The sequence below is a fragment of the Athene noctua genome, chromosome 13, assembly GCF_965140245.1.
Source record: "Athene noctua chromosome 13, bAthNoc1.hap1.1, whole genome shotgun sequence".
Lineage (NCBI taxonomy): Eukaryota > Metazoa > Chordata > Aves > Strigiformes > Strigidae > Athene > Athene noctua.
In genome coordinates, this window is record NC_134049.1 from 20,548,937 (window position 1) to 20,565,409 (window position 16,473).

Here is a 16,473-nt window from a genome sequence, read left to right on the forward strand (position 1 = left end):
GATAAATCAGTAAAATATGTAAGTGCCATCCAACAGGTCTTTTGAACTTTAAATATATGGGTACTCACTGAATAAAAAAGGCAAAGTATACATACTATGAATTCGAAGTTCATTGTCTTAATATTTCTTATCAGTATAGCCTATTTCACAAACATACTTTTTTTTTTCCCAACCACAGGACAGTGCAACACACAAGAATAAAAAATAAAATAATATGAAAAGGCTAAAAGTACTTTAATATGTATACTAAAAATATCAAAGAATATGCTTTTCTACTACTTAGGTTCATGAAGGTAAATCAATATTTTGTCCTTGTTACCAGGTTGCTGAACAAAATTCTTGTCAATTTTAGACTTTTAAATGCAAATGCTTTAGAAACTTATATGGATGGGAAAAATCAAACTGTTATTTAACTTTGATTTAATAAAATAAAAATTTTAGAACCAAAGTTACTGAGGAAAATTATAAAAATTTATCAGTTGTAAACCATATTCAAAACTATGATTGAAATAGAAATTCTTCTGCTGTACCCAAAGTTCATACTTTGTCTGAATCCAGAAAAGAAATTACGTAAGAAGAGATACATGGACAGACAACAACAGATTGCCTAAAGGGTGGTAGGATAACATTTGGTTTTTTGTTTACTGACTTGAATCCATTTACAGAATGGATTTCACAGTTCAGTAAACAAGTAATCACTGGGAATTTAGATTACCAACTGGGCAGCAACAGTTACCAAGGTCTTCAGCTATACTACTCATCAGCTGTTTCTCTAAAGCATTCTGGCCCAATTAAGCTTTATTTCCAGAACACAAGAACCTCAAGAGGCAGCAGATCTTACACATTTAAACACACACAATACTTGAAACATCTGCTTAGCTGGGGAATTATGGCAAGTGTGATTTAGTTAATATGATTACAGAAGTTACACCAGTGTAATGAAATAATAATGAAGGTATGTTAGAATGAATTAGGGAATCTGGAAATCATTTTAATACAAGAGACAGGAACAGTGACTAAGTAAAAAAGCTAAATCTGTTTTGCTGTGTTTATCTTAAATAGTACAGATGAGCAGCTGCATCAATCACAGCTAGAATACATGCTCATTATATAATGTAACATTTTAGTTTGAAGGAGATGCATATAACTTTACTTGGGAAAAACAGTCTTTAGAATCTAAAAACAGTCATTACTGCTGTGCTGGTTTTGGCTGGGATAGAGTTGCTTTTCTTCACAGTAGCTAGTACAGGGCTATGTTTTGGATTTGTGCTGGAAACAGTGTTGGTAACACAGGGATGTTTTCGTTACTGCTGAGCAGGGCTTACACAGAGTCAAGGCCTTTTCAGCTTCTCACCCCACCCCACCAGCGAGGAGCTGGGAGGGGACAGAGCTGGGACAGCTGACCCCACCTGACCCAAGGGATGTCCCAGACCGTATGGTGTCAGCTCAGCAATAAAACTAGGGGGAAAGTTGGCAGGGGCGGCCACTGCTCGGTGACTGGCTGGGCATCAGTCAGTTGGTAGTGAGCAATTGGTTTCATTTGTATCACTTGTCTTTCTTGGATTTCATTTATCTCTGTTGTTTTCATTTTCCTCGGGTTTTTGGTTTGTTTTTTTTTTTTTTTTTTACATTTATTTATTTCCATTACTAAACTGGTTTTATCTCAACACTTATGAGTTTTCTCATTTTTACAATTCCGATCCTCTCCCCCATCCCACCAGGGCAGCAGAGCTAGAGGCTGTGTGGTCCTTAGTTGCACCTAAGTGTTAAACCACAGCAATGTTTATCAAAGTAATATGAAAAAGGTAAACCAAAAAGCATTCATCTAGTGCTTGTCTTATGAAATTACATATTAATGTCAGAAGAGCACTTAACAAAATACTTATTTTTTAATAATTGCCATGTGCTAATTGTAGGTTTCTATTTAATTCCAACTGTTTAACAATATTAGTGGTATAAAACACAGCAACAGAACTATTGTTTAGGGACACAGAATGCTGGATCTAGAATGGATATTTAAGAAAGAAGAAGAACAATGAACTCTCCCCATTTCTCAGTCTACATGCTAGAAAGCAGAGAAATGATAACCAGATCTTCTACTTCTTCCAGGAGGACTAGATATCACCGAAAATGCTGCCACACTCTCTGTGAGGAAGAAAAGTAGCAAGACAACTATTAACTCTTTATTTCAACCCATCCTTTCTTCCAGTCCAATCCACCACGATGTCAAATAACAGCTAATTAATTTTAAATTAACTATTAAATAGTTCCCCTTTAAAATAAAACAACTTACCTTAGCTTCTTCCTCTTGTGCTTTTTTCACAATTGCTTGTAGCTGCACTTCACGTTTAAATTCTGCATGGAGTAATTTTTCCTCCATCATCCTGCGTCTTTGATCTAATAATTCTTCTTTCCATTTCCGTACATCTTTCTCCTGTATATAATGAGTAAATTAATTACTATTACAGTAACAGAAAACAGGGCCTGAATTTTCCTCAGAATTTTCTAACACTTGGCGCTTTATTTACATAAATAAAACAATCCGAGGCCCTACACAAAGCCTGCGTTAAGTTGAACCTCAAGTACACTGATTTGCTAACTGCTTCAGTTTGGCGAGCTTTAGCATTTATATTGGATACATGCAAAACATTTCTATTTTTATCATGCCTTCCCTGAATCTGAGTTACTATAGTATGTCAACCACACTTTCACAGAAGTTCATGATTTGAAATAATGCTTTCTTTTGTATCTGTGATGCACGAGTCATCTCTGAAAACTATGTGAACTCAAACTCGAAGCAAAATTTCTTTTCACCACAAGTTTTAATCTCTAATATTTCTAGACTACGGGGAAAAAGCAGCTTTTCTGAAAGGCAGCAGACGGGTTCCGCTGTATTACAGAAAGCTTACCCTCTCCATTAATTTTTGAAGCTTCAGAGTCTTTTCTTCACGTAACTTTTCTCTCAGCTGTTGAGCTTTCATTTGTTTCTCTTCATGTTTCTTCTTGGATTCTGCTATTGTTCTTTTAATAAAAAACAAAACAGAGCAAAAGTAAGTGAGAGAGCATTAACTGAGAGCATTGCAAACATTTCTGTGTCGTTTTCAGTAAAAGAAAACAAGCAGGACACTGGAGGTCAATTATTTCCCCTAAATGTAAATACTGTTCTTCTAGTCTTCACAATCTTTATTTATCGGACAATGTAGCACAAGGCTAGTTCATGATTAAATAATACCCTGATTTCTATAATACTTTCCACCCAGAGACTTAACATAGATTTATGAACAGTTTCCTGTGGCCATGAGTTTGGTTGCTCATTTTCACCGGCCAATCAAGACAGGTAACAACTCTAAAACCTTTTGCGTGATGGTGATGACAGCTTCTCGTGCATGTGTATTCCATGTCCAGGTGGACGTGCAGGCTCTTCTTCCACTCTGTCTCCCCAAGAATTACTCTGGCGCCATGATTCACGAGCTGTACATTAAGAAAACAAAGCCTTGGATAGTTTAAACACACTTTTCTGGGAGAAGTGCAATTAATGAAGCTTAGTTACTCTTGACGTTCTCTCTCAAATGGGTTCTCTCGAGCCTAGGTGAGGTGCAGACACAGACTGTAGCATCTCTAATCCCCATGCATTTTCAATTATTTTTATTACACTGTTATCCAAATGTTAAGATAAAACTGGGTAACAAATTTTTAAATTCTAATAGAGTGATAGGGGAAGAGAGCTCAAGAACAAAGCCACACAGAGATAGTCTGAGCATGTAAGTCCATCTTTCCTAAGGAAATAACAAAAAAAAAAACAACCATAACTTGGAATAATATTTAGATGTCAGGGAGATCTTCTGAAACCTTAACTAGTTATGAGTAAAATGGACATTTTTCTAAATTTTGCTGTCACTTGAACGTAAGCACAATAATATATGAAAATTTACCTTCATAATCTGCCAGAACATCATTCCAGTCCATAGACATACCGCAGAAAGATATGCTTCCATTGCCCATGCTAGCCTGAAATTCAATATGACCCAGACAATTAAATCATAAACCTTAATGTGCAGGTGTACACACAGACTAACCAGTGCCAACTCAGCAATTTTCAGCAACGTTTCCAAACTGAACTAGCCATCTCAAAGATGGATGCTGCTCCTGCTGTTTCTGACACTAGAAATGGAGGCTTCTGCTTCACCTAGAGTAGCTCCTGTGTGGTAGTGATGAAAATAACAAGTCCCAGCTCTCCCAGTTTTGCACACAGAAATAGGCAGTGGCACAATGACTGCAACATCAGAGGACTTTGTACCTGTCAGCAGCACTGTGCTGCTGAGTTTAATAAGACTAAATATACCTTAGGCAGTATGGTGTAATTATTACATGGCACTATTTACTTTATTTGCATGTAGAACAGGTTGTATTAATGCAAAACCAAACACTAACAAAAATCTATATTCATACTGCACTGTCATCAAAGACAGTCTGAAGTTGGGTGCTCTAAAATAAACTGAACACTCACAGAAAAATCGCTATCATTGTCAGTCTCAATATTAATGTCGTTGTTTTCCTCTGCTTCAATCTCTCTAGTTAATTGCTCTTCTTCTGCAATAGCACTAGCAATGGCTTCTTCATTTGCCTTTTCCAGGCGATCTGCTAACTCTTCTTTCTTAGCAAGGACTTCTGCCATAGACTGTAGGAAACATGAAATAAAAAAAAAAACAAAATCAGCAGCAGGCACAAAAAAGTGGTTTTCATATAGTTAATATGAATTATATGACACTTTGCTCAACTTCCAATTACTTGTCATTCCTTTACTGCTATATTTTGTGATGGTAACTGAAACATAAACTCTACTAAAACTGTTAGCACTATTAACTCATTTAATAGTTACATGAAATGCTTAGGAAATTAATTATCATCCACAATTCCAAAACATATGAACACTGTCATTAAAAACAGCAAAGACAGTTGTTCCCTAATTACTCTTTTAAATACCTAGTCTTAGGGACTAAGCAATGCATACTCTGAAACATTAGTGGCATGCCCTGCTGTTATCTCCAGAAAAGGAATCATGCTCTAAAGTATTATTTAAAGATGAAAATGGATCTGCAGATGAACTGTTACCTGGAAACTTTACCATATTTAATACAACAGAAACTCAGGCTATACTTGTTCTTCAACATGAATGACAAGATAGTTAGGCAAGAATGTAAACCTGAATATGCTGTCTTCTTGTTCTCTAATGTCCAGTATTAACCGGCTCATTTCCACTCGGCTACCAAACAATACCCAAACTGGTGTTCAAAGCAATCGAATCAGGAGTAGTAAAATGCTCACAAGAGACACAGATCCCATCAAAGTGTCAGCATCCTGAACTATTAATAACTGAGAATCTGAAACAATGTTAGTGGATGAGATGCTAGATACCAGCTCTAAAAACAGATACTTGACTTGGAAATTACCTAGCAGGTGTCCAGTTTGTAAAAGATGTTAAAGGGAAAGTGATTTACAGGAAAACTTCTGCAAATCAGAATTTTAATCTAGTTTCTGAAAAAAAACAAACCAAACCAAAACAAAGCATAACCTGAAAATATAACCTGGGTTTTACACAGCATTATCGTGTATTCCCCACTCAGAGAATCCAGTAAAGCAGACACACCTTGAAATCCGCAGAATTCTACAGACAAGAAAGGACATTCTTTTTGGGAAGCCACATAAAAACTGAATACTGACTTCACATTTGTTGCTTAAGAATGGCAGTCGTCCAAATTGCTAGTTTTATAGTAACACCCAAGAGAGCAGTTCAGCTAGTCTTAAAAGACAGAGGTCTACATTTGTTTCTAACAGAATTCTGATAGCCCATGTGTTTCCAGTTTGAATAATTAGCAAAACTAGAGTAAGAATTTAAGACTGACTTAAAATGATTGATAGTGGAAGGAAATGAAAAATTATGGCAAACATATAAGTAATATATAAAAAGTAGTAAGAGCACAGATCTCTTTATTCCAAATAACACATTTATATCTTTCTAGTTTAAGTTCCGAAACTTCACTGGAATTAAATCCTATCTTGAAAAGTATTGGTGCAATAAGTTGTTTTTTCTACAGTAAGTACCTTACAGACTTTTCCACAATTTCTACAGCAGGTTAACAAACACTATGTAAGACAGAATGAGAAATTAAGGCTTACGTTTATTATTTACTCAGAAACCTTATGAGATTTCTTACCAATCTGGCAGCACTCACATTTGAAATATCCGAGGGATCCATTTCAGTTTCAGTTTTAGCTTCTTCTGTTTGATGCCGATTTATAGTATCAGTGATCTGGGAAGAAGCTTCATTAATCTGCAGAGTTTTTGAAGCACAGTCAGTATTTGTGAGAACTGGAGACATCTCAGAAATTATTTGTAAGGAATCTTCTTGCAACAGTGTGCCAGTGCTCCCATTGTCTTCTGAGGCATGTGCTGTGAACTAACAACAGGCATTTGAAAAAATTAACAAAATTTTGTAACATACTGATTTTTAAAGTCACCAGGGTCAAAAGGATTTTAACAAAGTACCTGGCAACCTTACAGTGAGTGATGTAAACAATTCTGTGTATATTTCAGTTGCTCATAACCTTGCAAAAGTTGGATCTTTCTACACTCTTCTATGTGTGAGATGTGCTTAATGCTAAGTTTTTGGAAAACATGGGAAACGAGTCCACAGCATTGTAAAATATACGGTTCATCTCACAATTTTTAACTTGCCAATTTGGACACAGATCTTAATGCGTTTCCATAAATGTAACTGAAATAGCCATTATTTTTAAATCCTTTTCCAGTCTGGTTAGTGAAGAAAAGCTCTAGACAACACTACCTTCAGGAAATGCTCTAAAGAAAAAGTTGCAAGATTTAAGGTTAGAAAATGGTTCACAATTGTACTGACCTGAGTCTTTTCAGTAAGAGGACCTTCAGACTGATGTGAAGGATCTTTCTGTACAAGCTCTGTGCTTTTGGATGCACCACTGTCAGTGACCAAACTCCCATGCTTATTCTCTGATGGTGGTGAAATGACATTTTCTTTGTCACTGTCACCTTTGGACTTCAGTGATTCTGCAGCTACAGGAGTTTTTGTTGCCAAAGCCGTGGATCGAGATCGAACAGGCCTTCCACGCTGAACTGTTTCCCAGCCCTCTGCATCCTTTCGATCTACATATAAATAAAACAACCCATTCTAAGAAAGGGGGACTTATAAATAGAAGTATTATAAACAACTATTTTATTACAGTATTACACAAGTTGTGTGATGAAAATGTTCTCTTTAAAAATCAATACCAAAAAAAAAAATCAATGAAATATTCTTTAGCAAAGCTTTTTACTTCAAGGAGTGCTATCAGTTTCACAAACACTGAACAACTCCATTCACAGGACCAGTTCCATTATGTCAAGAAGCTAAGCTACTCATAACAAAATCATGTGAAAAATGGCAACACATACTTAAGCTTTTCATGCCTATGTTGCTATTTCATGAGATGGTAAGCACAACAAATCAACTACACTCTTGTTGCTCTTTGTAGCAACAGTAACATTAGAAGTCTTATGAGAAAGTGTAAATCTCTGCAAGTACAGACGTAATTGCACGTCTTAGCATGGAAAGTATTGTCCAGAAAGTGGCTTACTATTCTCCCAGAAATGTTTTCTTTACTTTTTCCATTTTGGAAAATATCTTTTCCTGGATTCCAGGAAATAGCAAAATATTGCTACAGTGGGACTACAAATTGAAGGAGAAAATAGAACAGTAGTTTTCTTCAGTTTACTTTGATGACTAAATAGCTGTTAAATATGACTTCCTGATCAATATTTCTGATATCTGATCTTGGTACCTACCTGAAAAGCCTTCAAAGTTACATATATCTGTCTAAAGTATCAGGTCTTAAGTGTGATTAGATTTCTAGAATATCTAGAATACCTTTTTCATATAGAAGATTTTTGGTGGCGAGTAATTAATAACAGCACACAACTTCCCATATATTTTGAAATAACTGCGATTCTTTTGAGACCTGTTAGTGCAACTCAGATGTCTGAAAGGTAAGCTCCTATGTACTTGTTTGCTGAACAAAAGGTCTTGCAAAAAACTCAAGAACTAACTATGCATGGTATTCTCCAACATAGTTTTGGCATAAGCTATTTTTAGGATCATTCACATAAAAGGAAGAGAAGGGCGTGGGAGATTATTTTTATCCGGAGGAGTAGAGAATCAAAAAAAACTACACTAAATTGTCTGCTTTACAGAGGGAAAAAAAATAGAATAGAAATTGTATAAGAAAATTAATTCTCTGGATATTTCTAAAGCTTTTACTAACAAAGATGGTCCTGTAACTCAGGCGCAAAGATCAGAGCTCAAACATTAAAGTTTAACATAAATATGAATAGAAATAAGTATGAGTCTACTCAGTTGTCAAAAAATGTAACTTGAAACACCCAAGAGTGGTGAGAAAACAAAATTATTTATGTATTATGATGAACTGCAGACTACCAACTTAAAGACTGGCTTAAAACTTGCATTTCTAGAGATCTGATTTTTAAAAGCAAAATATAAAGTGGTTTAAAAACTGTAAAGTAAGTGTTATGCTCTCTAAAAGTACCACCTGCTTTCAATAGGAACACATGGTGGTTAGGTTACAAGAACTGAGCCATCTCTACAGACTGCCACTAACATCTATATGCAGGTCAACACACCCATGGGGAGATGAGAGAACAAAATATTTTTTGTATGTTTATTTTAAAGTAATTTACAGTATATAAAAAGGATCTGTCTTAACAGCAATTTTCATGGTCAGAAATCCTTGAGTCTTTTTAAATTTCACTCCAGGGCACGTGTTTCTGGCAACTCTAAAGTACAGAAATATAACGCCTTCACTGGAAGTGCAATCCTACAAAGTACTGCAGTGGCACAGCCATAGCACTGTAAATAAAAATGAAGATTACTTTAGATAAAGATAAAACTGTTGGACCTACTGGACTAAACTACCTTTGGTGGACTTGAACCGATGTTCAACATCAGCAGTAACCAGTAAACTGGAAATTAGCCTAAACCAGAACTAAGGGCACTTTCATCCTTTGCTATTTTTGGCATCTAGCATTTTACAAACATTAAGTGCTCATTTAATTACTGGTATTTTTTAACATCTCAGGTTAAAACACAGCAGCCCAAACCAATGCCTGGTGTAAATCATGAGTTACCAGTAAAGTTAATAGAACTGTATTGAAATTTATCTCAGCTGAGTAGCTCATACAACAGCTGTTTTAATGTAACTATATAATTGTTCACAAATTTTAACAATACTGATACTATGACAGATGTGAAAAGATAATTCAATTTGATATTTTACTGTTGAAACTGTTTTACTCTAAAAAATTTGCTGTATATTTTAAAGCAAAGCAAGTTCCGAAAATTTGTGTGAATGGTTGTAGATGATCATTTCAGATTACTGATGGTAACCAGAGACAGCATACCTCTGCAAAAAGCCTTTCTATGTTCATTCCCCCTATGTGCACTTGCACGTGCTTCAGTATGCACCACTGATTAGAGAGGGGAATGGCACTCAGAAAGATAGATTGTATTTTTTGCCTTACCACAGACCTTCCATTTGACCCCTGTAAGTGACTTTGGCTTTATTTTCATTTCTTCATCTTTATATGGAAAAAATATTATTACCTACAAGACCAAGTCATCAAAACATGTTATTACCTCTCAGAGACAGTCTTATCTCCAATAATACTCCAGGGAATGGGGTTTTAATTCCACAAGAATCACAAACAGACTTATTGTAGAAAGCCCCAGGCACACAGCCTGTGTAGAATATAGCCCCTGCACGACGTGGGACAACAAGGGCTGCTCAGGCCCCTTGTATATCACCGCTGCTCCTACCCCACTGACTTTTGTAATTGGTAGGACCACAGAGATTTTGCTGTATATAGCTTATGATAAAATTTGGCCAAGAAATATCCCTGGTAAGTAATAAACAGACAATGAAGAGATTGTTCAGAAAACTACTGAAATAAACCAAAAAAACAACACTGCTTTACTGAAGCAGGCATAGATAGCAATTTCTTTTGCTTGTCATTTGTGAAACAAGATTGGTGCAAGATTTCACTTCTACTTGTTCTGTAAATTAAAGTCAGCTCTTACATAAGGCATCCCTTCTACATTAGAAGAGATCAGGAGATAGCCTTTAGTAGTAATTTACTAGTATCTACCAAAGTTAACTCTACCAGAAAAAAAAAAAAAATCTTGCCTGCCTTGCCTAGTTGACTCCTTGGTTCATGGCTTATTTTTTAATACTCTAAATGATAGAATTAATCAGAATAAAATTATTCAGATCACAGAAAAGCCATCATCACACTTACTACAATAAGAGTGAATCTTTTAGTAAAAGCCGTATGTGTTCAATTTTTAATTTGTATTTTTTCACTCTCAGACTCGTAGTTATTGCTCAAGACTCATCCAGTTATTTTAACAGCACAGAAATACTTGCGTTTGAAAGAATATTGTTTGGTTAATTCTTTAAGTACAAAACAGTTTTTAATGCAAGCATGTATTCAGATTGATTCATTTGGAATCAGTTTAACAGTTTTATGCCATCTGACAACTAGCTGTGCACAAGAAGTTACTTTTTCATTTTAATTCGCTTATCAGTTTAGTATTCAGTCATTTTTTAACAAAAAGTTTGCAAAGCCAGTACATTTATTAACATTAGGTCACAAAGTTCCTAATCTGAAGCAAAGCTAATACTCAGTAGGGTATCACCCTTCCTTCACTTTTTTCCCTAAGTCTGGAATTCTTTTCATATAGCCCAGTAGCCCTGTCCACATGCTAAGTATCACATGCTGGGTTTGATTACTCCTAGAGTTTTGTTAATGAATAATTCATCTGACTACCTTGATCATTCTCTAGTTTCATTTGAACTTCCCTGTCCCTGCTTGCTCTTGTATTACATGGAAGTGACAAGCCATCTGTTATCTTGAGGCCCTCAGAGCCACCAGGGCCTTATTCTTTCGAAGTTACTCCATCTGGAAGAGCTGGCCAAGCAGCCTTACTGGCAACATCAATAAAATGAATCTAGGCAAGTACGTGCAAAACTCTTCGGAGTTCTACCTCGGGAGATGCATGTCCCTTCTTAAAAATTTACTTGCAAGTAATATACCACCAAAGCCTATGTGACCTTCCCCACTCATTACTAAACTTCAGCCCCAATTTCTTTTTTAAATCTAAAGTTGTACTATTGTATCTGAGAGACACTTTGGAAAACCATGATTACTTGAGAATCTGAAGCAAATCTAGAGACATGAACTCAGCCAAAACACAGTTATACAGCAGAATACATGAAAACTAGAACAATAAAATAAAAATAAAACCACAGTGAAAATGTAGTGTTGCAAGAAGTGGTAAATTTACAAATCATAACAAGTGATGGTGAGTTAACAGGCAAGACTTTAGAGATGTTAACCGTCAGGCTACTTTTAATGGTCACTTAAAAATAGAAGGGGGTGGGAGGATAAGAGAAGGGAGTTACTGTAAAATTTTCAACAGAGATTGTGCTTAAGGATTTGACAATCCTGTCAAGAATAAACTGTCTTTTGCTATTGGTGATGACATTCCTTCAAGTTGTTCTCAAGACACAGGAGCTACACATTCTTCCACAAGATCAGGTGCCAGCATGTCTGAGCCCAAACCAGGTCAGTTACTTCAGAGGACTGCATGTCCTGCAAAGTCTGAAGTCCTAGCTACATTACAAAGACCATCTATTCACAGTTATGGACAGGAGCAATTAATAGAGGAAACATAATAATAATGAATAAAACTAGATTTCAAGTGTGGCAACAGGAAAAAAAAAAAATCAGTATTTGTGAGAAGTTTGCACATTCTTGACTGCCCTTTCTCCTACGTTATGTACAAACAATAATTATTCTATTTGTAAGAACCTACTTCCAGTCTTAATACATACTCTAAACTTGTGTAATCTATCTCACCTCTTACCATGAGCACCTGGGAATTAATCTCATGCTAGGCTATTGCCTCTGTGTACTACTGTTAATAATCCAATCTTTCCTCCTGCCATAAACTGTTCAAACAATGATTCATGTTTCATATTGTAGAAAACACTGAAGCATGAAAGACAAAAATATTATTTTTTAGAATTCATTAAAATAATTGAAGGTAATGCTAAGTTTAATGAGGGAAAAGAGATAAGATGATTCAACCTCATTTAATCATGCATCCAGAAAAAAATAACTTAAAGAAATATCTGGAAAAATAATGTTTTCTCTCTCCCTAAGGACAGACAGTTAAATTTGGAAATTCTGTCAACCATGAAACAGATACAGTATTACACCACTTATCTACTTCACAAAACTATTGTGAGACCTGATGATAATGTTGTTGGAAATCACCAGAGAAAAAGTGTTTTAGGGAAATCTTGCCACGGTAAGCCCCAGCTGGGCTTTAGGATGGGCAAGGGAGCACTACAGGGTAGCAGAAGGAATGCTCCCTCCCACAAGGCCTGAAGGTACCTAACAGCTGTGAGTGCATTAGCTGGTGAACAGGCAGAGCAGATGATACACAAGCCCCATATCTGCTTCAATAATGCATGTGAAGAGCCTATGTGACTCCCTTTGCGTAAACTTCACAAACCCTCTCGTGCTCCAATCAGGGAGGTTAATTTGATTTTACCAAAGTGATTCTAGCCTCCATACAAAGGGTAACATGCTCCTAACGAGAATCTGATTTGTTAAAAATATTACAATTTAGCCATGAGAAAATAATTGAAGTTCCCCAATGCTGAATGTCAGAAATAAGAGATTCTTAAGAATAAACAAAGCCTCTAGAAGGAACGACAGTGATTTCTTAAAATGTTTCATGTCTGAATTGCATAGTATATTTGATTTTGAAAATTACTGAACACTTACAGGCCAGTACTAGAGGCCCTAAAAAGTTTCACTCCTGGAGCTCATCAGCTGCAGGTAACAGATAATAAAACACAGCACAACAATGACTCTTCAGCCCTTTAAATGCATAAAACTAAGATAAGGATAAGCTCTTCTGTTTTCCTTTTAGCCTCCTAAAAATACATTATTCCTATGGAAGTGCAGAGCAGTTTTACTCCCTGTGTAACTAACAAAATTCTCCATACTCACAAGAATCCCTAATTAAGGTATTTTAACAACAGCTTGGAGTCTGTCACTTTAAAATGAGCGATAATCAGTACGAAAAGGTTTTGTTATGAATAGCTTCAACTACTGGCAAAAATTAAAAGCGGAATTACACCAAAAACTCAGCCAAACTGCTACTGTTCTCTAACCAGCTCACTGCAACTATATACAGCAAGACATTCCCTCACGCAAACAGCATCAATCAATTCGCATTCAAACAACCCTTTTTAGAGTCTGGTTTCGATTGTGCTCTCCTAAGCATAAGAATCTGCATGCTACTGAACTCACTTAGGCTAAATTGCAAGACATTTGGACAAGGTATTTTAGTTCCATAATATACCACAGGCCTCCAAACCACTACACACGACTTCTACTACTTCTAGGTTGAATGTACAACTACCTTAAATTTATACATGTTCTTCCTGTAATTTTTCTTTTAAAAAAACAAATTATGAACATTTCTTTTTAATTTCTTTCAGAATATCCATTTCTACATCCTGCTGATTTTGCACTAAGTCATCTGGGACCACACATGAAAAAAAAAAATTGAAAAAATGCATCTCTGAAAACAATCTTAGAGTTCCAGTGTGTGCAAAGAAACTAATTTTAGAAACCAAATGTTAAAAGTTTTTTATGTCTACACAAAACAAATCTCTCTAGAACAAAAGACCCTTGCATCAAGCATTCTCCAAGGAGAATTTTTAGAGAAACAATTCATAACAATGTGGTAATTCTTGCCTTCAAAGAAAAAAAACATCGCTACTTCAACACAGTTCTAATAACATAATCTCCCTGGGCACATAAAAGTACCTTGAGCTCTTTTACAGATTCCTGGATATGTACTATTCTTTATATTATTAAACCATTTCAAATTCAGTCAGTTAAACTGTCAGTTTGTGACCAAAGACCTTTCATTTTTTGGGGGTCCTATGTACTGGTATTTTGACAGATCAAATTCCAGTTAGCGGAAATACAGTGGAATGTTACCTACAAGTGAAAACACAAATTTGTCTCAAACTTAACTATTATAATGTATGGCTCCATTAATCTTTTATCTCAATACTTAATTTAAACATTGTATTTTTGAAAATTAGATTTCATTTTGGTTTGCAAACAGATCATCACATTCTGAAATAACTTTATACCACACAGTTTGTGAAAGTAACTTAAGCCACTTAAAGAGACTTGCCATTTTTCCGCGATGACTTCTGTGCTGGAGGTGGCAGACAGGTTTGTGCTGTTGCTAGCTCAGGACTGGCAGCTTTAGCTCCATGATTGGCTTTGACCTTATCAGCCCAACTGACACCAGGAGCCAGGCGTGTTGCAGAAATTGTCACTGCAGGGTTCCTAAATGAAAGTCATAGCTCTTTTTAGTGTCTTATTTTTAGTGTTTAGAACTGTTCATTAGAAAACTTTATCAGGACACTCTCTCCTTCATCTTGGCATTCAATCATTCAGACTAAAAGCTAGTTCCAAAAACTGGAACCTACTATAAAACGACAGGGAAAGCTTACTATAGTAACTCTTCACATTGCCTATCTCATTTTCTCTTTACAGTTTTAAAAAACGAAATTTGTAGTTCTTGAACATTAAAACCTCAGTAGATTTCTCATCAGCAAAATCCCTATAAATTTAACTCATGAAAAAAGTAATCTAAGAACAGAAACAAGGATGCAGCAATGAAACAGCAGGTGGGGTGTTTTTTGTTTCTATTTGGTAACTAACGTTGATAAACACATATTCCCAGTCACAGAAAAAATCAGAAGACAGAAAATAGTGCTGCACCTGAAGAAAAATCTCCAAATTATATATTTCTTCTATTTAGTAGTCAATGAACTCAATTAACAAGAAGCTAAATTATCAGATTAAAATTTTTTAAATGTGTAATGACTGAAGAAACATGCAACACTAGCGATGGACAAACAGTTCCCACATGAAATATTCTCTGATACTAAATGCTAAAATAGAAATAAACATATATGGTGAGTATTTACAAATATAACAGCTCTTCTACTGTGTCTTCCTGGGGCCAGCTTAATTTCATCTATGAACTGCATAGCATGGACTGCAACCATTACTAGTATAAGGAGTCTAACAGCATATGGGTAGGAAGTCCAAGAAGTGCAGGTTTAATTGCAAATGTAGATCACACAAATCTGTAACATACTCTGTTCCCAGGTAACCTTTCCTAAGTAAATAAAGAACAGATCTATTTTCTATTATCTATTCAGCAAAAAACAGCTGTAAATCTGGAAGGCAATTCTATTAACTTTCAGAAAGGTCCGAGTTAACACTGACCACCCAAACTTCAAATTTCTGTATGGACAGAACTAGAGTCGTTTTATAATTATTTTGTTTTGCTTTTTGTAAAAGGTTGCCATTTTCTGCACAAGGCTTAGAGCAAAAACCTATATAGTTTTAGTTAAGTGAATGCAAGCAAAATTTTTTAAATTGGGAAATGGTAACATTCAAAGCACAGGTTCAAGAAGTGTCCAATTCTCTTCTGTAACAAGAGTCATTATATCTGCAATCACACAACTGATTTCTCTTCCAAGCTTTATAACACTGATAAAACAGTCCAACAAATCCAGCTGCCTCTTCAGCTAAAGCAAATCAAGGACAAAGAAATTAATATCTTGCAAGTTTCAAACACATCAGTAGAACCCCCCATACCCTTGGACTGTTCACTTATTTTAAGACCAGTGAGATATCAATTTGGTGTTATTTCCTATTTTTATCAAGTCAGTCACCAAAAAACCCTATCAGAAATAATTCCATAAACTATAAAAATGTGGCTGGTTGGTTTGTTTTTAATAATCTCCATTGATCCTATGGAGATGCAGTACCATTTCATGTGAGGAAATGAGGAATAGAGGCCAAGCCCCATATCCTGTCTCTGACAGTTCCATACAGCCCAGTAAAGGGACTAGCACAACTGTGCAGCACAGAATGACTTTTTCTTTGGCATATTCTCCAGATTGCAGTGATTTACCCTGAAAAGTTGTTGTAATTTATTAAACATATCTTTGTGTTTAATAACTAAAGATGGGCTTTAATCTTTGTGATATTAATTTCTCAAGTCGTTTATGCTTTTGGCATCCAAAGCATCACGTAATTACAAATTCTACATACCAAGTCTACAAAAACATTTCTGTCATTTTAAGCTTTGTGTTTGATCATTTCAATTAGTACTCCTAATTCCTTCTCATGAAAAATGAACAAAATTTTCCTACTCATCTTCTTTGGAAGTGATTTTATTTATCATACCCTTCTTCTTATGTCTTCTCCAAATT

The 16,473-nt window shown here is 35.6% G+C and overlaps 1 protein-coding gene across 3 annotated transcripts in view; it reads right to left on the reverse strand.

Moving 5' to 3' along the window:
• Window positions 1-16,473, reverse strand: part of SCAPER (S-phase cyclin A associated protein in the ER) — a 164,704-nt gene that overhangs the window by 112,810 nt on the left and 35,421 nt on the right. The window contains exons 8-15 of one of the 3 annotated variants that reach the window (XM_074917549.1): window positions 14,370-14,527; window positions 6,915-7,177; window positions 6,234-6,332; window positions 4,508-4,678; window positions 3,933-4,008; window positions 3,354-3,471; window positions 2,910-3,021; window positions 2,294-2,434 (exon numbers count right to left, since the gene is read on the reverse strand). In XM_074917549.1, coding sequence (XP_074773650.1) covers window positions 2,294-2,434; window positions 2,910-3,021; window positions 3,354-3,471; window positions 3,933-4,008; window positions 4,508-4,678; window positions 6,234-6,332; window positions 6,915-7,177; window positions 14,370-14,527 — 1,138 coding nt within the window. Of the gene's footprint in view, window positions 1-2,293; window positions 2,435-2,909; window positions 3,022-3,353; window positions 3,472-3,932; window positions 4,009-4,507; window positions 4,679-6,215; window positions 6,459-6,914; window positions 7,178-14,369; window positions 14,528-16,473 lie in introns of all 3 variants that reach the window. The other 2 variants (XM_074917548.1, XM_074917547.1) reach the window with 2 other exon arrangements.